Here is a 25,484-nt window from a genome sequence, read left to right as displayed (position 1 = left end):
GGAATCTCCCCTAGTGTCTCCCATGGTAGACATCTCCCCTAGTGTCCCCCATGGTAGACATCTCCTCTAGTGTCCCCTATAGTAGACATCTCCCCTAGTGTCCCCCATGGTAGACATCTCCTCTAGTGTCCCCTATAGTAGACATCTCCCCTAGTGTCCCCCATGGTAGGCATCTCTTCTAGTGTCCCCCCCCATGGTAGGCATCTCTTCTAGTGTCCCCCATGGTAGACATGTCCCCTATGGTAGACATCTCCTCCCTCTAGTGTCCCTATGGTAGACATCTCCTCTAGTGTCCCCCATAGTCCCCCGATCACCACCTATCAGACCCCTCCCCTCCCCAAGAAAAACGACAAAAGAGGCAGTAAACGCCATTAACATGTCATTTTAATCGAAAATAATCATCGACACACAATAATGACACCATATACCATCGAAACGTGACGTCATAGCGATCTGAAAAGAACGTACATCGCAGTCTAATCATTTCTCTCCTACAGAGACGAGACGGAGCGCGATTATGTAGATTCATACCGTGACATATAAATCTACATAAAAATAGATAGATATATATATATACTTTTATACAAAATGACCTAGTCTCACTTTCAAGCAACCGTCTGATGGGCGAAAATGACCAGTCCTGAATTCTAGAGTTTTCCATATAAAAATATTGAGCTTTGTGTAGCTTTTTGGATTGCAGACGTCTGGACGATATAGTTCTCTATATATATTTATATCTCGTATCTTACACCTCATCTATATGTTCTTTGACTTCATTAAATGCAATCTAGATAAAATATTTTTTTTCCAGCCATCTTGAGACTCCCGTAAAGGGGTGGGGGTATATGATGAATCGCACGGACAATGAGGATTTCTGGGTAATTTCAGGGCATTCCCGGAGACGGGAGAGGTTTAAACCGTTCCATGATAGGGAGAGGGGTGATATACTCAGATTCTCAATCTCGACAATCTTAGGAAGAACTTTAGAAGTTTCTTTTTCAGTTGATTGGTCTTAATTAGAGGGGTTGTCCAGAATTTTGAAAACCATGGCTGCTTCTTTTTACAAACAGCGCCACCCCTCTCCTCAGGTTGTGTGTGGAATTACAACTTGGCTCAATTCACTTTAATAGAACTAAACTGTAATGCCACAGGCAAACTGAGGACAATAGTGGCGCTGTTTTTGGAATAAAAATGCTATGTCTTTCTAATCCTGAATAAGAAGGTTTAAGGGGGTGGGGTATGACACTGGGATTCTCCTTTTTAAGGGGTACTCCAGCTAAATGTTTTTCTTTTCTTTCAAATGAACTGGTGTTATATAACTTGAAAATTATACAGATTTGCAAATTACTTATATTTAAAAATCTCCCGTCTTCCAGCTGCTGTATGTCCTGCAGGAAGTGGTGTATTCTCTCCACTGTGACACAGTGCTCTCTGCTGCCACCTCTGTCCATGTCAGGAACTGTCCAGAGCAGTAAAAAATCCCCATAGAAAACCTCTCCTGCTCTGGACAGTTCCTGACATGGACAGAAGTGGCAGCAGAGAGCACTCTGCTTCAGATTGAAACTGTCTGCCTTGTTGTCTTCATTAGCCCAACCTCCTGCATTGTCTGCATCCTGTAATGGACTTCCTGTTGCTTCTGTACAATCTAGCTTGGAATTCAGCCATACTATTTCACTGTCTATTTATAAGGGAAGCTCCTGTGGGTTAAGTGGACGGGGTTATAGTCAAGAAGATGTAGTTGAGAGAGACAGAGTTGGCTGAATTCTGAGCTAGAGTGTACAACATGAAGAAGATGTTTATTACAGGATGTTTACATCTGTCTGGGCCATGCCTCTACATATAAAGAGAAAGAAACAAGTCAACAGCTAAAGTGACCACCTTTAAATCCTTGTGTCATGCTCCGCCCCCTTTGGCCCTGCATTGGACATTGGCTGAATACCATTATTATGAACTCTCTGAACGTGTCCACCTACCTAACCCCCTATTATGTTATGGTATGGTACACCGGGGGCAGGAACGGGGGAGACACCAGAATATTAATTATGCATGGACTGTCCCTTTAATTCTATTCATCAGTCAGGCAGCCACCATGTAAATCTCTGGGCAAAGCTTTACAATTGGGTTCTGTGCGATTAAACATCTAATAAAAAAATAGTTATAACCATGATGGCAATTGGAACGGAAAAAAAACCTGCCATGTTGTAGATTTAAAAAAAAAAAAAAACACACGCCACCTACAGGCCATAAGAAGGTATGACGTATGTAACACTGGAATGGCTGAGCCCGGTCATAGCGGAGACTCTCGCCGCCTCCTTGGTATTCGTCCCTAGAACGTTTTTGTGTTATTTGTAACGACGACGTGAAATGAAAGCAACACAGACGTACAACGTGATATCAAAAGCCAAGAGAGAATATATCTTCTCGGATCGAGTCTTTGAAAACCTGACAGCAGAATTTTTTTTTTTTGTAATAACAGTCAAGCCATAAAAACAGTCATTTCCATCACAACGTTCTCCATGGGACACACTGCGTGGAGCCTAACACTATGCTGGCCGCCATGCTTGTCCCTGACTCCCACCATGGCTCGGACCTGACCAGAGGGAAAGACCAGGCACCTCACTACATATGTAGGAGCCAGCCTAGTAGACATGTTCAAGTTGATTCGTAAACATGGCGGCTTGGAGACTACCAGACTCGGCATCGTTCTACAGGGTGCATTGTGGTGCCTTTCTTGCAGTTAAATTCTTCGGAGAAAGCTTCAAAGTTCTGTAAGGATCCCATCACCCTGAAATGAGAGCGGGAATGACAGAGGTAAATGGTGTCACCGGATCCAACAGGACACAAGGTTGTTGTACTAGATGTAATAGTTTGTTGCTTAAAGTGAATGCAACATCAGATACAGTGTTGTACATGAATAGACAGTGCCAGTGCTGCAGTCCATTACCGAGCAACGGCTCGGGCTGAAGCACTGGAGGCGGGCCGGCCCACCCCCATGGGAGGAAACACCTGCCCCTCAATGGCCGGCGCCAGTCTATTCATCTGCAACCTGATAGTATATTTGCTTTAAGCATTAGGGGATCAGTTATCATACATACATACAGTGAGGGAGGGTGTAGGGATCAGTATATATATATATGTATATATATATATATATATATATATATATATATATATATAAAATCAGTTATCATACATCTATACTGTATATGTGTCCCACCATGGGTCGTTCTTTTAATTAAACTAGTGGGAGATGAAGTACCTTGTTTTCCCCACTAGGAGTCACTACTGTTTATTATGTCTTCTGTGCACAGCTGTGGAGCCGAGGGGTTAATTGTTTTGTACCACATGTTGTATGCTGACCAGTTACAGGTGCTCTTCTTTCTTGTCCTATCCTATCCTATTCTTCTCTCTCACCCACACTCAGCGCCACCACCTGGAATCACCCTAGCCTATGCCAGGAACCTCTCAAAACCATGCAGGGCAGCTCCTGATACGAGAGGAACTGACCCCAGTAAGACAAAGCTACCTGAATAGGTCTACGTATCCTACTGTGCAGCGCAAAATGACAGGGTAATCTTGAAAGTCTGCTACACCCAGATAAACGAGGACTAGGAAGTCTCGGGAAACTGCTACACCCAGATAACTGACGACTGGGACTCGTGCTACCCACCTAGGACGGGTTCTACGCAACTAGGGGGCAGAAGGAGGTCAGACTATAGTCTAAATGTGAATACGAGTATCACTTATGTTCACTTAGGGATCAGCCACTCACCTGTATTTAAATGGACTGTGCACGTCTGTCTTTATGGAGTGTCGGGCGTACTCTGGCCGATATGATCCGCACCAAACCTGTGTATATAATACAAGGATATATTCTCATACATACTGCTATATGCTGCTTACACAATGACCAGCCCTGTCCTGTAACTACCCATAGTATACAATCAGTACTGACTGGCAATATGTAATAAGAGCTAATAACCCATAGTATACATCAGTACTGCCTGGTAATATGGAATAAGAGGTAATAACCTATAGTATACCATTATACTGCCTGGTAATATGGAATAAGAGGTAATAACCCATAGTATACCATCAGTACTGCCTGGTAATATGGAATAAGTATCAATAACCCATAGTATACCATCAGTACTGCCTGGTAATATGGAATAAGAGGTAATAACCCATAGTATACCATCAGTACTGCCTGGTAATATGGAATAAGAGGTAATAACCCATAGTATACCATTATACTGCCTGGTAATATGGAATAAGAGGTAATATCCCATAGTATACCATCAGTACTGCCTGGTAATATGGAATAAGAGGTAATAACCCATAGTATACCATCAGTACTGCCTGGTAATATGGAATAAGAGGTAATAACCCATAGTATACCATCAGTACTGCCTGGTAATATGGAATAAGAGGTAATAACCCATAGTATACCATCAGTACTGCCTGGTAATATGGAATAAGAGGTAATAACCCATAGTATACCATCAGTACTGCCTGGTAATATGGAATAAGAGGTAATAACCCATAGTATACCATTATACTGCCTGGTAATATGGAATAAGAGGTAATAACCCATAGTATACCATTATACTGCCTGGTAATATGGAATAAGAGGTAATAACCCATAGTATACCATTATACTGCTTGGTAATATGAAATAAGAGGTAATAACCCATAGTATACAGTTATACTGCTCAGATATACAGAACAGACAGATCTAAAGTCACCTGTGCAAAGTTCAGGAAAAAAAGCTGCTTGTGGGTCAGGTCCAGTCCGGGCAGCTTGGGCTCTTTGCCGTGTCTCTCCACCCACTTCAGATAGGCCTATAAGACAGCCGGGGAGAGTTAGATGGCTACACTATATGTCATCAGAATAACCAGTGCTTCGTGTCTATAATTAGGGAAAACTATCTGTAGATATTCCTGTAGACACAGCTATAGGGGTGCAGGGGTCCACCAAGGGGACAGCTGTTAAAGGGGGACTCCGGCGAAAATCGTTTTTTTTTTCTTCAAACCAACTGCTGTCAGAAAGTTATACAGATTTGTAATTTACTTCTATTTAAAAATCTCCACTCTTCCAGTACTTATCAGCTGCTGTATGTCCTGCAGAAAGTGGTGTATTCCTTTCAGTCTGACACAGCGCTCTCTGCTGCCACCTCTGTCCATGTTAGGAACTGTCCAGAGCAGGAGAGGTTTTCTATTGGGATTTGCTGCTGCTCTGGACAGTTCCTGACATGGTCAGAGGTGGCAGCAGAAAGCAACTGTGTCAGACTGGAAAGAATACACCACTTCCTGCAGGACATACGGTAGCTGATAAGTACTGAAAGACTGGAGATTTTTAAATAGAAGTAATTTACAAATCTGTATAACTTTCTGACATCAGATGATTTTGAAAGAAGAAAAAAAAATCTCTGGAGTTTCCCTTTAAGGGACCCAAAGACCTTGCAGAGACATATGACAACACTGGTATCTGTCACATGTTAGGTGGGGGCTTATGTTACACTGGGGCCCCGGAGCCTCCAGCTCTGCCTTCTATGCTTTGTGTTCTCATTGTATAAAGAGACCCATCTGTTGTCAAAATTGAATTTAAAAAAATTAAAACACCCAAGATAGTGAGAGGAGCAGAGCGGCTGCATTCTCCCCCGACACTGTAACTAACTCATCATGAAAGATTGCAGCTCTGACCACATTACATAGTGTGTCGCCTCCTAAACACCATGAAGAACAGTGATTACAGGGACATTTCAATGTCAGGACTCTGTCGCTCTCTATCCAGTCCCATCAGCAATAACAGGGATGAAAGGAAGTGGTGGTCCGTCACCTTGTACGCCTGCCGGACTCCGCCATTATCTGCTATATTCTCTCCCAGGGTGATGATACCGCTTACCTAAAGAGAAAAAAAACACCAGAAGTCAGGATTTCATACAATTTATGCCGTCTCCCGAGAGGACGTGTCGTCTGTCTAATGTCACATGTTACATAGAGGTTCTAATGGAAGGGGCAAAGGTCAATGCGTCATTAAGCAGAGAGATGGAATATTAAGTGGATCTAGGAAATAACAGGGATTGTCTCATAGACACGTCCGTCAATATGAGCTACAGAAGTAAGAGAGGCTTCAGCTCCGGAATGCCTGACCCATCCCTGCAGCACATGGACAGCTGTTAAAGGGGGACTCTCGCCAAAATATTTTTCTTTCAAGTGGTTTCAGAAAGTTATATAGATAATATAGATGTAATTTACTTCTATTAAAAAATCTCCAGTCTTTCAGTACTTATCAGCTGCTGTATGTCCTTCAGGAAGTGGCGCATTCTTCCTAGTCTGACACAGTGCTCTCTGCTGCCACCTCTGTCCATGTCAGGAACTGTCCAGAGCAGGAGAGGTTTTCTATGGGGATTTGCTGCTGCTTTGGACAGTTCCTGACATGGACAAAGGTGGCAGCAGAGAGCACTGTGTCAGACTGGAGAAAATACACCACTTCCTGAAGGACATACAGCAGCTGATAAGTACTGGAGTTCACTCAACATATCAGGTCCCAGATGTTTACCCTCCCTCCCTCAAATACTGTGGTCAATTGCAGCACCTAAAGCCCCTATTACACCCCTATTAAAGCCTCCATGGTCAGCTTGTTGGGGGATAACACCTAAGGATGGGAATGACCCTTTAAGCTCATGTTGATACTAAACATTTAGTAAACTAGGTAAGAAAAGTTTGATATGAAAAAAAAAATCTAAAAAAATAAAATAGAATAAAAAAATTACCTTTAATCAAAAAAAAGAATAAAAAAAACAAAATCTTGTTGTACTTAGAGAATGAGCAATGTCCTTAGGGAATGTATACTCACATTCTGCCCTCCGGCCAAGTCCCAGGTGTAGTTACCATACTGGTAGACCATGCATCGGGACTGGTCCTTGAAATGCATCGCGGAGAAGTTACTCCACCAGTCAAACATGTTCCCATCCTTGTCAAAATTCCTTCCTATTAAATAACAAACTACAATGAGATTCTGACATCTACTGTACATGAGATTTCTGTGTCCATTCACAAAGGATCCTGAGATGGACTCAGACTCAGATTCATGGTCAGACTGAGGAACATTGCTTCAACACTATATTCTTGAAGACAAAATGTTCGGGTTTGGCAATGTTATCTGAGCGTTTAGCATTTGATTTCCCGCGGCTGCAGAAGTTGGATGCCACTCTAGGGAGCCCTGAAAAACATAGATAGCGCCATAGGCCATATACTTGGTTTCCCTGCAGCTCTAGGGTGGCATCCAACGTCTGCAGCCTTGGGGAATCAAACGCTGAGAGCCCTATTTCACGGAACGATTATCGTTCATAGACTCGCTCCAAAGACCGCTCGTTAACGAGCACTTAACGTTTTTTTTTTTAACCGAACGATAACACATAATACGTGTGGGAACGTGAACGATATCTGTAGTGTAACGTTACATCGTTACATGGTCGTTTAAAACGTGGGAAAATGTAGGTAGACATTTCAAACACGACTGAAAGATTTTTTATTCAACGAAAAGATTAGCGAATTATTGTTGAAAGACCAACGATTTTTTTTCGACATGTTGAAGAAAAAAAAAAAATAGTGAACGACTCAACGACGATTTCGCTGTTGTCGTTCGCTCGTTTACAGCTATTCCACAGAACGAATATCGTTAACGAGCGGTCGTTTGAACGATTTTATGAATGATAATCGTCCTAAAAAGTTCCGTGGAATAGGGCTTTGAGAGTCATCCTATTGATGGGTACAATATCCCACCCACGCTTGTAGCCCCTGCAGCAATGTTTGGAAACCCTATAAGATGTTGTATCAAGTGTTAAGCGGATCTGACAAAATGTTTGGGTTCGGCAACGTTATCTGGGGGATGACTTTAAAGTTGACCTAAAAGCATTTATTCCGTGATTATACCCCAGGTAGCCCAACACCTCAGTACTGAAGCATCAGTTACTTTTTATTCTTACCGTTATCATCAAAGCCGTGAGTGATTTCGTGACCGATGACCATACCGATTCCCCCAAAGTTCAATGCTTGAGGCTGGTGTTTGCTGAAGAATGGCGGCTGAAGGATCCCAGTGGGAAATACTGTAAGAATGATAGAATATTAGAGTCATGTTTGATGTCATGGGACAATATTTTGTACTCATACATGGTGGGCCAGAATAAGTTTAAGATTCACATTTTTGGAAGTTTAAACCATTGTGTGGAGTAACTTACCGATCTGGTTCCGGTTGGGGGAGTAGAAGGCATCGGCCACCGCTGCACCGATTATCCAACTATAACAGAGTAAAACAGGGACAGTAATAAAGGTGACACCTCCTCCAGTGTTTCTTAAATGTTTTTTCTTTTAAATCAACTGGTGCCAGAAAGTGCTCTGGGCAGTTCCTGACATGGACAGAGGTGGCAGTAGAGAGCACTGTGTCAGACTGGAAAGAATACACCACTTACTTCAGGATATACAGCAGCTGATAAGTACTGGAAGATTGGTGATTTTTTTAATTAGAAGTAAATTACAAATCTCTGGCATTTTCTGGCACCAATTGATTTGAAAGAAAAAAAATCCCTCCCGGATCTGCTCCCTCTCCTGGGAGCAAGGTTCATAGATGTCCCCCTTAGTGTTTACCTTCCCTACAGCGCCACTACAGGGGGAATACAGTATTACACATATAACATTATAATCCTTACGCATCGGGGTCGACCGGCTCTCTTAGCTTTTTTAGACTCTTTTGTGCTGTGGCTTTTAGGATTTCCAGTATGTTCTCAAAGTATTTGTCCTCGCTGAAGTTTAACTGCGGAGAAAGAAGGAGAATAAATAAAGGGATGAGGATTTCAGGCATTAGATATATCCAGCTTGATGCGGTTCCTTCTTCTATAAGGCCATTATATCTGTCAGTACTATTCATCTGGTGAACGCTCAGCAATTACTCTGACCTCCCCTCTCCTGTAGAAGCGCTTGGAGCTGTCACAAGTACTGTTCAAGTTACCGCAAATCAAAGGAACTCCTGCCAGATGTCTGTGACCTGGAGAAGATGACTCCGGCTGCCCCAGACAAAACAAATGACACTCAGAGCTTATTTTAGACTGCGTGGCGGCGAGGAGATGTAACTTTTTCTTGAACGGTTATGTCACAATTAAAACTGATCTCCACCCTTCAATGTATCGTCTGAAGAAAGCTCAGGCTGGGGGGGGGGGGGGGTGAACTAACAGGCGGGATCGGAAGGGAAGTGCTATTACATACTGAGAACTGGCCAGGATACATGGAGCAGGCGCAGTGGTAGCAACCATGTTGGGGGCCGCCCGTAAAACTCGAATACTATCTAAGGACTCTATTAGATTGGCACTGATCTCGGTGATGGGCGCTCGTTTACAGAGTCTGGACAAGCCTTGATCCACAGAGACAACAATAAGACGATGACAACTATTATCGGCTGATCATGTTGAATGATCTGGCACCAAAATCAGAGTCCGCCAAGCGCGCATTGCTACGTGTATAATAATAATAGCGATTAAATAAACTAATAATACATAACCTCTCCACGCTCCCGGTTCACCGCTCTGAAGCTGCAGTTGCGGCGCTGGGAGTGAGAGCAAAGGACAGGAGCAAGAAGAGGCAATGTATACAGTTTAGAGCAAGGGTATCGCTAATGATATATATATATATATATATATATATATATACTGTCATACACAAAAGACTTCGCGGTGAAAAAACTGTGATTTATTGTTTCAAAAAAACTTTAGCCAGTGCTGCAACGTTTCTGTCTCATCACGAGACCTTTCTCAAGCTTGCTTGTGATGAGACAGGAACATTGCAGCACTAGCTGAAGTTTTTTTGAAACAATAAATCACAGTTTTTTCACCTAACGGAGGTGCCGCGAAGTCTTTTGGTTATGAAGAAGGGGACGTGGTTCCAGTATCCATTGCTGGCACTCCAACACCAATTTTCTGTGAGTGCACTCCACTCTGTTGTTTGTTTATATATATATACTGTATGTATATATATATATATATATATATATATATATATATATATACACAGCAAGGGCTGCACGGACATCGCTAACAATATATATACAGCCCCTACTACACAATTATCGAGCTGTGTAATAGGCGCTCGTATACATTATTGATCGGGCCCTCATTTATAGGACCCTACGTCTGCCTGACTGTGCTATGACTTGTAGAGGTCCTGAGGGGGCAGAGCATGACACAAGGATTATTGCATTTGTTCTTGTTGCATACCTGTGCCATAGTTGGCCCCTCTTAGGCCCTGGCTCATTGACACCCAATATATATGGCCAATCCTAATTTCCTTGGTCCCAGTATACCAGTTTCTGTGAATCATCATGCTGATCACTATAAGAGGGGATTGAGATAGTCCTATGACTAGTCATGTGTGAAAATAGTAAAATATCACCCATCAGAATGGTATCATGTATGCTAGCACTACCCTAATACCCAATACCACCATCATCATTGTGAGAAGTATCAGAGCCATCCCAGTATATCAGCCATAGGTACTTACTGATGCTGACTCCTGGTCCAACTTGTCGTTTTGATCCTCCAGAATATAGTCCGGATAACCAATCTGCTCTTTAATTGAGAGTGCCTATAAAATATTCAATGCAATGAGATAATGAGGATATGATCCATGGACATAGCGGAGCTGAAGCCATTGGTTCCCACTACGATAGACATCTACAAAGTGCACTGGGAAAACCTTACATCTAGCGAAATCCCAATTGCAATAAGAACTTAGCAATATTCATGGCAGTGAAATCCGAGAAATCAGTCAAATAGATTAAACCTAAGGTACTTGTACTCAGGATCAGTGGGGCTTTCACTCTTGTGAATTAGTGAAAAAGATAATGACAAAATTCTGGTTACCTGCAACCACCACTAGAGGGCGCTTACTGCTTACTGCCTATACATTGACTTCAATAATAAATCATTATGCAGTAAGCTTCCTCAGGCAGACAGAATTGTTATTTAATTCCATGTTTGTGCAGGGGATTTGGAGCTCTGTATCAGACCCCCCCCCCCCCCCCCAAAAAAAAAAAGAAGATATTAAGGAATTATTAAGCAAGATTGGAGCCAAAAAGGGTCCTTGGTTTAAAAGGGTGAGATTCACTTTAAAGGGGTTTAAACGGGTCCAGGATTAGATAAACACGGCAGCTTTCCAGAAACATTGCCTCTCTTGTCCTTAGATTGTGTGTGGTATTGCAGCTCAGTCACATTGAAGTGCAATGGAGCAGAATTGTAACCTGACACAACCTGAGGACAGGGGTGGTGCTGTTTTTGCAATAAGGTAGATGCCCCTTTAAGGTCCGTCTAGAGGAGATCATCAGTTATTATTTTCATTCCCTTAAATTTCTCATTATTTCAGGAATGTAAACACAGTACACAAGGAGATGTTGTTCCTTACTTGTTTTGATATTGTAATTTTACGAGATTTTCCAAAGCAAGGTCTGCCTTGAAGCTACGGCAACACGAGCCAGGAGAAGACCACACACTCGGAGAAGCAGAACCTCTCATCCATCACTGTCTCAGTTATTAAACATCGGAATTCTTGACACAAGACCTTCAGAACCACAAATACAAGTCTAATCGTTTGGGTCTGACCGTGAGATTTCGATTACGGAACAACCACAACTAGATAATAACTGTATGGGCATTAGAAGAAGTTAGTGGTCTACGTGGAGTCTGGTCACCTTAGAACTGGCCACCAAACTAGGTTCCCAGTTCATTAAACCAAACTAAAAGAAGGTCTTTTGGGCCAGTTGTGGCCAGATTCTTGCCACTGACAGTCATGAGTGGTCTACATGATGAATGGGCAAAGATCAAGCCAATGGTCCACCAGACTCAATATCCCGTAGGAGTATTAAAGAAAGAAGTGTTCCCGCTGGCATCAATGCTATCATATCGACAGGGCTGATAGATCCATTAGGATCAATTATGACCTGATTTTTGGTCCCTCTCTTTCTCCTACTGGCGCCCAGATATTTTATAGAACTGACATTAATTTATCCTAAAGGGTTAGTTCACAATTTTTTTTTCTTTCAAATCAACTGGTGCCAGAGATTTGTAATTTACTTCTATTGAAAAAGTCTTCCTGTACTTATCAGCAGCTGTATGTCCTATGGGAAGTGGTGTATTCTCTCCAGTCTGACACAGTGCTCTCTGCTGCCACCTCTGTCCATGTCAGGAACTGTCCAGAGCAGGAGAGGTTTTCTATGGGGATTTGCTGCCGCTCTGGACAGTTCCTGAAATGGACAGAGGTGGCAGCAGAGAGCACTGTGTCAGACTGGAGATAATACACCACTTCCTGCAGGACATACAGCAGCTGATAAGTACTGTAAGATTTTTTAATAGAAGTAAATTATAAATCTCTGGCACTTTCTGGCATCAGCTGATTTGAAAGAATTTTTTTTTGTGAACAACCCCTTTAAAGAGGGTGTCTGACACTGGCAACATGTTCCTAATGGGTCAGTGTGGCTTAAAATTCACAAATAAGCCCTCCCAACCCCCTGTGGCTTCTGTGCCATTGATGTGAGGCAGGTCACCAATATGGCTTATGATTGGCTGGGGTGATGCCTAACATTCTTGTAAATCACTTTATTTATTGAAAAGGACTCTTTATCACAGTAAAACAGTTATAAAGTCTGGGGACTAGGTGTGTCACTTTTCTGTAGGCTGCTGTTCACTGTCTGTTGTTAGGGCAAATCTGTCTCAGCAAAACAAAACACATGAAGTGGGGGTGGGGCTTAGCATGTGTTCTGTGAAACGGAGAAGGAAAGGGAACAACTGTGTACCTGCAAGCTGTATCCATTCTCCAGAGGATCTGCACTGTTCATACAAGGTAAATCAAGGCTTTCCTCTCATCTCAGCAGCAGAAGTTTTAGTGCTTAGTGTAACCCCTCCCTTTCTGAGCTGTTTCTCTATGTACACTATGCTGCCTCCCGTATCTCATCTTCCTCTGTGCTCTCTTTAGGTTGAAAACTTGTCTTTAGCAGCAGCTCATGGCATAGTAAAGAGGAGTAGGTCCTGTGCTGTGATTAGGAGTAATGGAAAACACCAAAAGAAACCTGACAGAAGGCAGAATATCACTCAAGCCTTAGAAGACTACAGACCCTTTTCATTGGCAAATTTACCATGAGGCAGGTGAGAATTTAAAAACCTTGAAGTTCTGGGAAATGACCGCTTAGATCTAGTCTTATACATTGTGTTTAACCAGTTTTGTTGTATATGTGATGTCTTTGATGGTAGTGACTGACCTTTTCTCGCGCCTTTTCTTTTGACGTCCCATCCATCCACTGTAGTTCGTCCAGAGTCTCAATAAAAACTTCACGGATTTTATTTATGAGGTCACTGATCTAGAACATTTCAAAGTGAAACATGATAAAAAAGATGCATATCCGTATCTATCCACATAAATATACATACATAAATATATTTTGCCAAAAAAATAGGTATGATATTACCCCCCTCTGAGTCCCCTAATATAAACCAATGCTAACTGACCCCACCCATGAGCTCCTTAACATAAACCAAAGCTAACTGACCCCACCCAGGAGCTCCCTAATATAAACCAATGCTAACTGACCCCACCCAGGAGCTCCCTAATATAAACCAAAGCTAACTGACCCCACCCAGGAGCTCCCTAATATAAACCAAAGCTAACTGACCCCACCCAGGAGCTCCCTAATATAAACAGAAGCCAACTGACCCCACCTAGGAGCTCCCTAATATAAACCAAAGCTAACTGACCCCACCCAGGAGCTCCCTAATATAAACAGAAGTTAACTGACCCCACCCAGGAGCTCCCTAATATAAACCAAAGCTAACTGACCCCACCCAGGAGCTCCCTAATATAAACCAAAGCTAACTGACCCCACCCAGGAGCTCCCTAATATAAACCAAAGCTAACTGACCCCACCCAGGAGCTCCCTAATATAAACCAAAGCTAACTGACCCCACCCAGGAGCTCCCTAATATAAACCAAAGCTAACTGACCCCACCCAGGAGCTCCCTAATATAAACCAAAGCTAACTGACCCCACCCATGAGCTCCCTAATATAAACCAATGCTAACTGACCCCACCCATGAGTTCCCTAATATAAACCAATGCTAACTGACCCCACCCAGGAGTTCCCCAATATAAACAGAAGCTAACTGACCCCACCCAGGAGCTCCCTAATATAAACAGAAGCTAACTGACCCCACCCAGGAGATCCCTAATATACACCAAAGCTAACTGACCCCACCCAGGAGCTCCCTAATATAAACCAAAGCTAACTGACCCCACCCAGGAGCTCCCTAATATAAACAGAAGCTAACTGACCCCACCCAGGAGTTCTGTAATGTAAACAGAAGCTAAGTGACCCCACCCAGGAGTTTTCTGATCCCATCCAATAGTTTTCTAACCACACTCAGGAGTTTTCTAATATAAATAATAACTAACTAACCCGCCCAGGAGTTCTCTGATATAAACAGCAGTTAACTAAACCCACCAAGTTAACCCCACCCTTAATGTAAAGAGTAGCTAACTGACCCCACCCAGGAGTTATCTAATATAAACAATAGCTAACTAACTCATCCCAATAGTTTCCTAATCCTATCTAAAAGTTTTATCAGCTCACCCAGGATATTCCTAAAACCATCCAGTATTTTTTAAGCCCACATGGAAATTCCCTAACCCCACCCAGAAGCTTTCTACCCCCGCTCAGAAATGTTCTAGCCCCATTATCTAACCTTAGTTTTCTAACCTTACTCACTTAGAAGTTTCTTGTGCTACCAAGAAAGCACTTTTAAATATGCCCTTGAAGAAGTTATCAAGCTCTCCCATGGAGTTTTTTTCTCCCCTAGGAATTTCCTAATCCCACCCAGGAGTTTTCTAATCCCACCCAGGAGTTTCCTAATCCCACCCAGGAGTTTCCCAATCCCAACCAGGAGTTTCCTAATTCCAACCAGGAGTTTCCCAATCCCACCTAGGAGTTTCCTAATTCCAACCAGGAGTTTCCCAATCCCACCCAGGAGTATCCTAATCCCACCCAGGAGTTTCCTAATCCCACCAAGGAGTTTTCTAATCTTACCCAGGAGTTTCCTAATCCCACCCAGGAGTTTCCTAATCTCACCCAGGAGCTACCTAATTCCGCCCACTAGTTTCCTAATCCCACCCAGGAGTTTCTAATGCAGTAATTCTCCAACCCACCAAGGATTTTTTTTTTACTTCCAGACTAGTTTCCTAACCCCCATTAAGGAATTTGCAGCCCCACACAGCGATTCCTCAAACCCACCCAGGAGTTTCTTGCCCAAACCCACAACTTTCCTTAATTTAGTAGTTCCAGAAAACTCTACCCAGACGTTTTCTAACTCCATTTAGGATTTCCTACATTCAGCCGAAAAACCTTATCGTTCAACATAGAGGTTTTGTGGCATAATCATATATTTGACCCCAAGCTTCTTCTACTGTTCCATCTCCATATCCCTTCTATAGGTCCTATATATGACTACATCACTGATTTGTTTATGTTTTAAACAATGGCTGCAGTACATAAAAGGATAAATCCAATCTAAACTATGCATACCAACGTCTTCTTGAATATCATCTACAGGCCAAATGTGGTTTCTGTTCTTGTGCAATTACATCTTATACTGTTACATAGCTGGCACCAGGAGCCAAGCAGATGCCTGACATACCCAGTGTCCTGCCGAAATATTCTCGCAATATCCACGAGTTCAAGTATAAGAAAAACAGGAACACAAACAAAGCATCCCGAGCCAACGATGGAACCAGATACTTATCGCTCGGAATTTATTATTGTCTTTTAAACTAAGCCCAATGTAATTAATCAGAGACGACAAAAAATTACAAAAATAAAGAAATTAAATGGCCGCGGATGCTCACAATGTTCAAGTTAAAAAAAAAAAAGTAAAAATTCTGTGGATGGAATAAGACAACATTTGAAGGGGGTTTGGGATTAAATAGAAAATTATGAAAAAATTCTACTTTTTTAAAGGATTTTAGTAATTTTAGCAATCTTAGTAAGGCTTTGGATGTATATATATATATATATATATATATATATATATATATATATTTTTTTTTTTTTTTTTTTTTTAGGTATTAGAGGTTTTATGACTAAGGGGGTCTTATGCTGTATGATAAAATTGGTGACATTTTAGACTTTGTATGGCAACATTTGGTTGGCTTACTTAAAGGGGTAGTCAGCAGAAGAAAAAATTCTTTCAAATCAACTGGTGCCAAAGTGCCAGATATTTGTAAATGACCTCTATTAAAAAAAAAATAATTCTCAATTCTTCCAGTACTTATCAGCTGCTGTATGCCCTGCAGGAAGTGGTGTATTATTTCCAGTCTGGAGAGCAGGAGAGGTTTTCTATTAGGAATTTGATGCTGCTCTGGATAGTTCCTGACATGGACAGAGGTGGCACCAGAGGGCACTGTACTGGAAGACTGGAGATTTTTTAAGTTAATTACAAATTTTTGGAACTTTTTGGCACCAGTTATTTTATGCAGAACTCCCCCTTAAATCTTTGTGGTAGGACCAATCTTTTTAAATAATGGCTCAGGTAACAGGGCCAACCATTAGTCGTGAACAAGAAAAAGCTTATTCATCAGCTGATTGGATCTTTTGCATAGATTTTTAAATCATCGTAATTGGCCTCACACTGCCCTGTATAAATGGGGGTGTGCATCCGACAATGATGACATTAAAGGGAGTCACGTATGATCCAGCGATCATTTGCGAGGTCCCTCCTGGACAGTGTCACTGGCCCTGGACATCCTAGCTTGTCTGAAGAATCGTTGGAGAATCCCATCCATTCATTTTAATGGGCAGCTTGTAATACACTATTTCCCCTGTGGTGGTGCTGTAGGAGAATTTAACGCTCTGCTCACACAATACAGTTGATGATTTACTAAAAGGGATTGTTTCATATCTTAAAAATATTAAGACGCAAGACTCAGCATTGTTCCCTTACACGGAAGAAACCCTTGTATGGCTCTTAGATGGTTAGTGGTGTACTTTTTAGTGGTGTATACTGGTGTATAGATGGATAGCGTTACATACCATCCTCTTGCTCTCACCAGCAAATGTTTCCTTGACATACATGGCTCCGACAGCGTTCTCCATGTTGCTGTTGACGTAGCTGACACATTCCCTCCAGCGAGCCTCTTCTAATGTAGTCCCGTACAAAGCCTAGGCCGAGAACAAGACCCTTCAGCTCAATGTAACCACTTGATGAATTGAACCACATTCATCCCTCCAAGCAAGTAGTAGAGCACAGTGATATCAATGGTATTAAGTACTGTGACTGGGGGGCATCAGGTGGTATCTGACCACCTGACTTTCAGGACCTCTCAATATTCACATGGATTCCTTGGAGGGCTTTGGTTTCACTTTTATTAGAAAAATAACTTCTCAATGCAACTGGCCATAGTATAATGTATAATGCGGAGCGCACTTGCTGATCAGTTCAGGTTCAGCAATGTTTTCTGGATCTGAACGCTCTGCATTTGAGAAGTTGGATGCCACCATGGCCTATGGCCTATATGTTTTCCTGGACTCCAACTTCTCCCGACGCCGGGAGTCAAATGTCAAGCGTTGCCAAACTCGACAAGTTCTGCAAGTGCCCTCAACACTACATATAAGTCCTTCTGCAGAAAATGATTTCCTCTTCCACCTCAGAAGACAAAGGCAATGGCTTAAAGGGGTTATCCAGCGCTACAAAAACATGGCCATTTTTTCCCCTCTCTTGTCTACAGATTGGGTGGGGTTTGGAACTCAGTTTCATTGAAGTAAATGGACCTTAATAGCAAATCACACCTGAACTAGAGACAAGAGAGGGGGAAAAGTGGCCATGTTTTTTTAGCGCTGGATAACCCCTTTAACCTAAGCCACAGGGGACTATAGCTACAATATATTCAATAGAACTAACTTCCCTCCTGAAGGTGGTTATTGAAACCTATGTAGTCTAGAAGCAATGAGCTAAGACTCAGTGTCCTATTCATGGGCCAGCGAAGATGAAAGCTGATGATTCAAAAAATCTGAACAATTTGGTCCCTTTAAGATGACCAGATGAAGGGGTCATGAAACATGCAGTCTGATCGCCACTGATCTCTACCTGCACCGACCCATATTCCTGCACCAGTTCCTGTATTTTCCCAGGTGTTGGCTCTTACCTTTCGGTAACTGGCCCTGGCGTCCTTGTAGCGTCTACTCAGGCTGCTAACACGGTCAATAACCAGTCGCCAAACTAGATAATTCTGCAAAGTGCTAAAGAGAATGAAAGAAGAAGGTGGCTGTTAGTATTAACCCCTCGCGCTGCCGGCAAGTATCCCATGAATAGATCAGCATTGTACAGCGTATATAGATTGAAAAAACAGAACCTGTCCAGATCTTTCCATTATAATTTTGCCCTGTCAGTTCCACTGCTGATTTTGGTTGAAAAACACTAACGAAAATACTATGTGTGAACACAGCCTTAGAGCTAAGGAGAAGTTTATTGGGGAAAACTGTACAATATAAAGTAGGATATAGGACCATGTTGGGCACCTCTAGACTGGATACAAGATGAGATTAAATAGGGCACCTCCAGCCTGGATACAAGATGAGATACAGTTGGCCACCCCTAGCCTGGATACAAGATGAGATTAGGTTGGGCACCTCTTGACTGGATACAAGAAGAGATACGGTTGGGCACCTCTAGACTGGATACAAGAAGAGATACAGTTGGGCACCTCTAGACTGGATACAAGATGAGATACAATAGGGCACCTCCAGCCTGAATACAAGATGAGATATGGTTGGCCACCTCTAGTTTTGATACAAGATGAGATACAGTTGGGCACCTCCAGCCTGGATACAGGATGAGATGTGTTTGGGCACCTCTATCCTGGATATAAAATGAGATATGGTTGGGGACCTGTTGCCTGGATGCAAGATAAGATACAGTTGGCCACCCCTAGCCTGGATACAATATGAGATTAGGTTGGGCACCTCTATCCTGGATACAAGAAGAAATACGGTTGGGCACCTCTAGCCTGGATACAAGATAAGATACAATAGGGCACCTCCAGCCTGGATACAAGATGAAATATGGTTGGGCACCTCTAGTTTGGATACAAGATGAGATACAGTTGGGCACCTTCAGTCTGGATATAAGATAAGATGTGGTTGGGCACCTCTAGACTGGATAAAAGATGACATTAGGTTGGGCACCTCTAGTCTGAATACTAGATGAGATTAGGTTGGGCACCTTTAGTGTGGATACAAAATGAGATACGGCTGGGCACCTTTAGTGTGGATACAAGATGAGAAACGGCTGGGCACCTCTGGCCTGGATATAAGATGAGATAAAGTTGGGCACCTCTAGCCTGGATATGGCCAGGCCCCAATGCATCTTATTTATATCATGTTGGGTGAGAAAACCTCTGACATTCACCAGGATGGATCTGTCCTGAGTTTTTGCTCCTCTTTTTCCATTATGACCTGAGACTCAGTTGTTTCTACTTAAATCTTCTCCTCCCCTTTTCTAAAGTTTAATTCAATGACTACGATTAATAAACTGGGATTGTAAGACTTGTATATAGTAAGGGGTATATAGTATAATGTAAGCACATCAGCCTGGGTGGGGACCAGATATTACACTACATGTCTCCGAGGACACCCTGCTGAGGGCTCAGGTTACAATGTAATATATGTATATATAATCTATTAGTCGGCCATGCTCGGAGCGCAGGCGGACGCTGGATTAGAAGGGAAAACAAGTAATTAGGAAGATAATTATTTACAGAGAAGAAAAATAATCACGTCCCGGCCATAGCTGATCCTGTGCATGAACAATGAATCCTCCCCAGATGTCTAATATTACAGGTCAGTCAATTACCCAGTGGAGAACCGTGTTATAAATGGGTCTGAGTCTTAATGACCATGCAATGCTTCATGGGGAAAAAGTATGCAAAGTACCCTCCCTGATAAGGAGGAAGGCTGAACCCTATGGTGCCACCTAGTGGAGGGGAGGTAGCACTAGAGTAGTATAAACAGCACATGGTAGATGGGGGCCCCAATACAGCTTTTTTCCACTGGTATCTAAGAGCTTTAACTAACGTGTCTAATGACAGGGTCTCCACCCTGTGACTGTGATATGCCACCTACAGCAGGGGTCTCCACCCTGTGACTGTGATATGCCACCTACAGCAGGGGTCTCAACCCTGTGACTGTGATATGCCACCTAGAGTGGGGGTCTCCACCCTGTGACTGTGATATGCCACCTACAGCAGGGGTCTCAACCCTGTGACTGTGATATGCCACCTACAGCAGGGGTCTCAACCCTGTGACTGTGATATGCCACCTAGAGTGGGGGTCTCTACCCTGTGACTGTGATATGCCACCTAGAGTGGGGGTCTCCACCCTGTGACATCCATAAGAAGTAAAATCCACGGCACTCAAAATAATGCAGAAGTGATAGTTTATTATACAGTGATTGAAAAAGGTTGTATACTCCGACCAGTATGAAATATATAAGCAGTAGAGATCGTGACTATAAAGCGAGCTTTCGGCCCTTCCCTGGCCTTCCTCAGGCTAGTAGATCTCACTAGTGAGATCTACTAGCCTGAGGAAGGCCAGGGAAGGGCCGAAAGCTCGCTTTATAGTCACGATCTCTACTGCTTATATATTTCATACTGGTCGGAGTATACAACCTTTTTCAATCACTGTATAATAAACTATCACTTCTGCATTATTTTGAGTGCCGTGGATTTTACTACTTATGGATGTGCATGGTTGAAGAACCATAACCCACTGAGCACCAACCAAAAACGAGAGGTGTGCAACACTGATTTACCCTACATTCCACCCTGTGACATGACATCCAGAGCAGGGTTCTCCACCCTGTGACTGTGATATAACACCTACAGCGGGGGTCTCCACCCTGTGACTGTGATATGACATCTAGAGGGTGGTCTCCACCCTGTGACTGTCTTATGAGATCTAGAGGGGGGTCTCCACCCTGTGACTGTCTTATGAGATCTAGAGGAGGGTCTCCACCCTGTGACTGTGATACGAAGCATTTAAATACTGGTATTGCTGCACAAAGGGGTTCCACCGGATACTGAAAGCAATGGTTCACATACTTATGCCACAGATATGTCATACTGGACCATTTTCCTAATAGTCTAATATTTTTTTATTTGCTTTTTCTCTCGATTCACTTTATCTACTAGGATTTGTGTGAAAATGCTATGTATTTTTAGGTTAAAGTTATGCCGAAATATCATAAATTCTGACGGGTTTACAAACTTTCAAGCACCACTGTAGTCTTTATTTCAATGTCAGGTCATATGAATGGCCAGATACGGGCAGTCCTACTCTAAAGGCTGTATATCCCCTTGTAAACAATTATACTTTATTGCCTCAATGTACCTAAAAAGATCAAAATATTTAATTAAATTGAATTGAATTTAATTTATTAAACTGGTGTAATGTAGAACTGTCTCTATCGCCCCTAGCAACCAATCACATTCCACCTTTTATTTTCCAAGGAATCTGTGAAAAATAAAAGGTGGAATCTGATTGGTTGCTAGAGGCAACTGAGCCAGTTCTACTTTACAGCAGTTTGATGATTCTCCCCCCATAGTCTTGATGAAATCTACTACTGTTTCCATAGTAACAGACTGCAAATACACTTTGTGTGTAGTCTGATCCTTAAATCCTGTTAGTCTTTTCCCTCGGTTTCCTCTAATACTAACCTACAAAGAGTAAAAAGCTCATACATTGGTCAGCATAGGAGCTGTATACACAAAATGGTTAAAGACTTTCAAGAAACATATGAAGAATTTCTTTCTTTTTTTTAGAATAAATTCCAGCCTCTTTCTTATTAATTGGCATGGCTCATTAAACTCTTTTGCCATACACCGGGGTGGTCATATCATCTCTATATAGGTAATTTAAAGTCCATTATTACCGCACACCCCACTAAAGCACACAATGCAAATGAACTGTAACAAAAATATTCAAATCATATACAAATATATATATATATATATATATATATATATATATATGTACACAATATACATAGATGTGCAGTCAACCATCAAGTGTCTCAGGCCCATTACTTGCTCATTAGAAGACCCCCTTAGTGATTACAAGGAGTTCTGAGCACGACGTGATGAGGGCGGCTGACATAAATATTGTATCGCAACATAAACACTAGAAAATAAAATATACGAAGAGTAATTACCTCGCCGAATAATTGGAGAGAATGAGTTTAAGCTGGTTTAGATAGGGAACCCCATAGACCACGACTTCCTCTTCGTGATGGAGCTGAATGTTGACAGAAGTCATAACTTCTTGGATGAAGGTGGTCCAGTTAAAGGTCTACGATAAAGAACATGGGTATTCAGTCACTAGTGTAAGGTTCAACCTGCATGTGGTTAGATCGGTGGGGAGTCCGACCCAGGTTACCCCACTGATCAGCCGTTTGAAGGGGCTTATTCTCTGCATCTCTTCTACTAAAAGGGATTGCACAAACAAGTTTAAGAAAGCACTGAAATCACTACATTACTAAGTTTTACAGGCTGGATAACCCCTTTATCTCCTCACTCTGTCAGCAGTTTTGTGCCCTTAAAAAATGTAATCCTCTTGTTATTTTTGGATTTAGGAAATCCTTGTCTAAGAAAAAAAACAAAAACTGAATGTTTCCAGAGATTGCCCATTAGGTGTGCCCGATTTTGCAGCTCAGTTCCATCCATTAAACCAGTCACAGTGTTAAAAGGGTTGTTCACCAATTTTTTTTTCTTTAAAATCAACTAGTAAATTTCAAATCTTTCTGGCACCAGTTGATTTTTTTTTTGTGAACACCCCCTTTAGGACAACAGCGGTGCTGGCCTATGGTTGGCAGATGTATCGGACATTTCTCCATATAATCAACATATTTAATAAGCTGAGAGGCACGAATGAGCATTAGAGTATTAGACTTTACAGTTGTAAGCCAGACAATATTCTGGTCGTGGTTGATCACATGGAGTTCCATGAAATTAAATTTACATCTATTGAAAACTTCTGCTGGAATTCGGTGAGGGTCATTTTGTTGTACAGCAGGGTGACATCATTGCGTTCCTCAGATGGTGCTGTTGCCTAAAAGACAAAAAATACTTGTATTTGGTTTTCCAAACCCCTTGTCTTCATCCACTCATACCCCTTTTCTTCATCCCCCCATATCATTGCCCTCCATCCACCCACACCGCTCCCCTCCATCCACCCACACCCCTCCCCTACATCTACCCTCACCGCTCTCCTACATCCACCCTCACCGCTCTCCTACATCCACCCACACCACTCCCCTACATCCACCCACACGGCTCCGCTACATCCACCCACACCGCTCCCCTACATCCACCCACACCTCTCCCCTACATCCACCCACACGGCTCTGCTACATCCACCCACACTGCTCCCCTACATCCACCCACACCGCTCCCCTACATCCACCCACACCGCTCCCCTACATCCACCCACACCGCTCCCCTACATCCACCCACACTGCTCCCCTACATCCACCCACACCGCTCCCCTACATCCACTCCTATCGCTCCCCTACATCCACCCACACTGCTCCCCTACATCCAACCACACCGCTCCCCTACATCCACCCACACTCCCCCTTCTCTTCATCCACCCATATCATTCCCCTACATCCACCTACACCGCTCCGCTACATCCACCCACACTGCTCCCCTACATCCACCCACACCGCTCCCCTACATCCACCCACACTGCTCCCCTACATCCACCCATATCATTCCCCTACATCCACCTACACCGCTCCGCTACATCCACCCACACTGCTCCCCTACATCCACCCACACCGCTCCCCTACATCCACCCTCACGGCTCTCCTACATCCACCCACACCGCTCCCCTACATCCACCCACACTGCTCCCCTACATCCACCCACACTCTCCCTTTTCTTTATCCACCCATATCATTCCCCTACATCCACCCACACCGCTCCCTTCTCTTCATCCACCCACACCGCTCCCCTACATCCACCAACACTCTCCCTTTTCTTCATCCACCCATATCATTCCCCTACATCCACCAACACTCTCACTTCTCTTCATCCACCCACACCGCTCCCCTACAACTACCCACACTGTTCCCCTCCATCCAACCACACGGTTCCCCTACATCCACTCCTATTGCTCCCCTTCATCCACCCTCACCGCTCTCCTACATCCACCCTCACCGATTTCCTACATCCACCCACACCTCTCCCCTACATCCACCCTCACCGCTCCACTACATCCACCCACACTGCTCCCCTACATCCACCCTCACCGCTCCCCTATATCCACTCCTATCGCTCCCCTACATCCACCCACACTGCTCCCCTACATCCACCCACACCGCTCTCCTACTTGCACCCACACTCTCCCTTCTCTTTATCCACCCATATCATTCCCCTACATCCACCCACACGGCTCCCCTACATCCACTCCTATCGCTCCCCTACATCCACCCACACTGCTCCCCTACATCCACCCACACCGCTCCCCTACATCCACTCCTATCGCTCCCCTATATCCACTCCTATCGCTCCCCTACATCCACCCACACCGCTCTCCTACATCCACCCACACTCTCCCTTCTCTTCATCCACCCATATCATTCCCCTACATCCACCCACACCGCTCCCTTCTCTTCATCCACCCACACCGCTCCCCTACAACTACCCACACTGTTCCCCTCCATCCACCCACACGGCTCCCCTACATCCACTCCTATCGCTCCCCTTTATCCACTTACACCGCTCCCCTACATCCACCCACACCGCTTCCCTACATCCACCCACACTCTCCCTTCTCTTCATCCACCCATATTATTCCCCTACATCCACCCACACGGCTCCCCTACATCCACCCACACTGTTCCCCTACATCCACCCACACGGCTCCCCTACATCCATTCCTATCGCTCCCCTTCATCCACCCACACTGCTCCCCTCCATCCACCCACACCGCTCCCCTACATCCACTCCTATCGCTCCCCTACATCCACCCACACCTCTCTCCTACATCCACCCACACCTCTCCCCTACATCCACCCACACCTCTCTCCTACATCCACCCACACCTCTCCCCTACATCCACCCACACCTCTCTCCTACATCCACCCACACCTCTCTCCTACATCCACCCACACCTCTCTCCTACATCCACCCACACCTCTCCCCTACATCCACCCACACCTCTCTCCTACATCCACCCACACCTCTCCCCTACATCCACCCACACCTTTCCCCTACATCCACCCACACCTTTCCCCTACATCCACCCTCACCGCTGCCCTACATCCACCCATACCGCCCCCTACATCCACCCTCACCGCTCTCCTACATCCACCCTCACCGCTCTCCTACATCCATCCACACCTC

The 25,484-nt window shown here is 43.7% G+C and overlaps 1 protein-coding gene across 1 annotated transcript in view; it reads right to left on the bottom strand.

The window, feature by feature from the left end:
* Positions 1-366: 366 nt before the first annotated feature.
* Positions 367-25,484, bottom strand: part of MMEL1 (membrane metalloendopeptidase like 1) — a 95,515-nt gene continuing 70,397 nt past the window's right edge. Inside the window, exons 10-23 of the mRNA XM_069947277.1 lie at positions 23,095-23,184; positions 22,289-22,425; positions 18,228-18,321; positions 17,116-17,244; positions 13,300-13,398; positions 10,551-10,634; positions 8,711-8,814; positions 8,243-8,301; positions 7,991-8,110; positions 6,859-6,992; positions 5,839-5,904; positions 4,746-4,841; positions 3,773-3,849; positions 367-2,785 (exon numbers count right to left, since the gene is read on the bottom strand). Coding sequence (XP_069803378.1) covers positions 2,686-2,785; positions 3,773-3,849; positions 4,746-4,841; positions 5,839-5,904; positions 6,859-6,992; positions 7,991-8,110; positions 8,243-8,301; positions 8,711-8,814; positions 10,551-10,634; positions 13,300-13,398; positions 17,116-17,244; positions 18,228-18,321; positions 22,289-22,425; positions 23,095-23,184 — 1,389 coding nt within the window. The 3' untranslated portion in view covers positions 367-2,685. The remainder of the gene's footprint in view (positions 2,786-3,772; positions 3,850-4,745; positions 4,842-5,838; positions 5,905-6,858; positions 6,993-7,990; positions 8,111-8,242; positions 8,302-8,710; positions 8,815-10,550; positions 10,635-13,299; positions 13,399-17,115; positions 17,245-18,227; positions 18,322-22,288; positions 22,426-23,094; positions 23,185-25,484) is intronic.

This window comes from Dendropsophus ebraccatus, chromosome 12, assembly GCF_027789765.1.
Source record: "Dendropsophus ebraccatus isolate aDenEbr1 chromosome 12, aDenEbr1.pat, whole genome shotgun sequence".
Classification (NCBI taxonomy): Eukaryota; Metazoa; Chordata; class Amphibia; order Anura; family Hylidae; genus Dendropsophus; species Dendropsophus ebraccatus.
The sequence above is the reverse complement of the archived record's forward strand: the minus strand, read 5'-3'. Positions and strand labels throughout refer to the sequence as shown.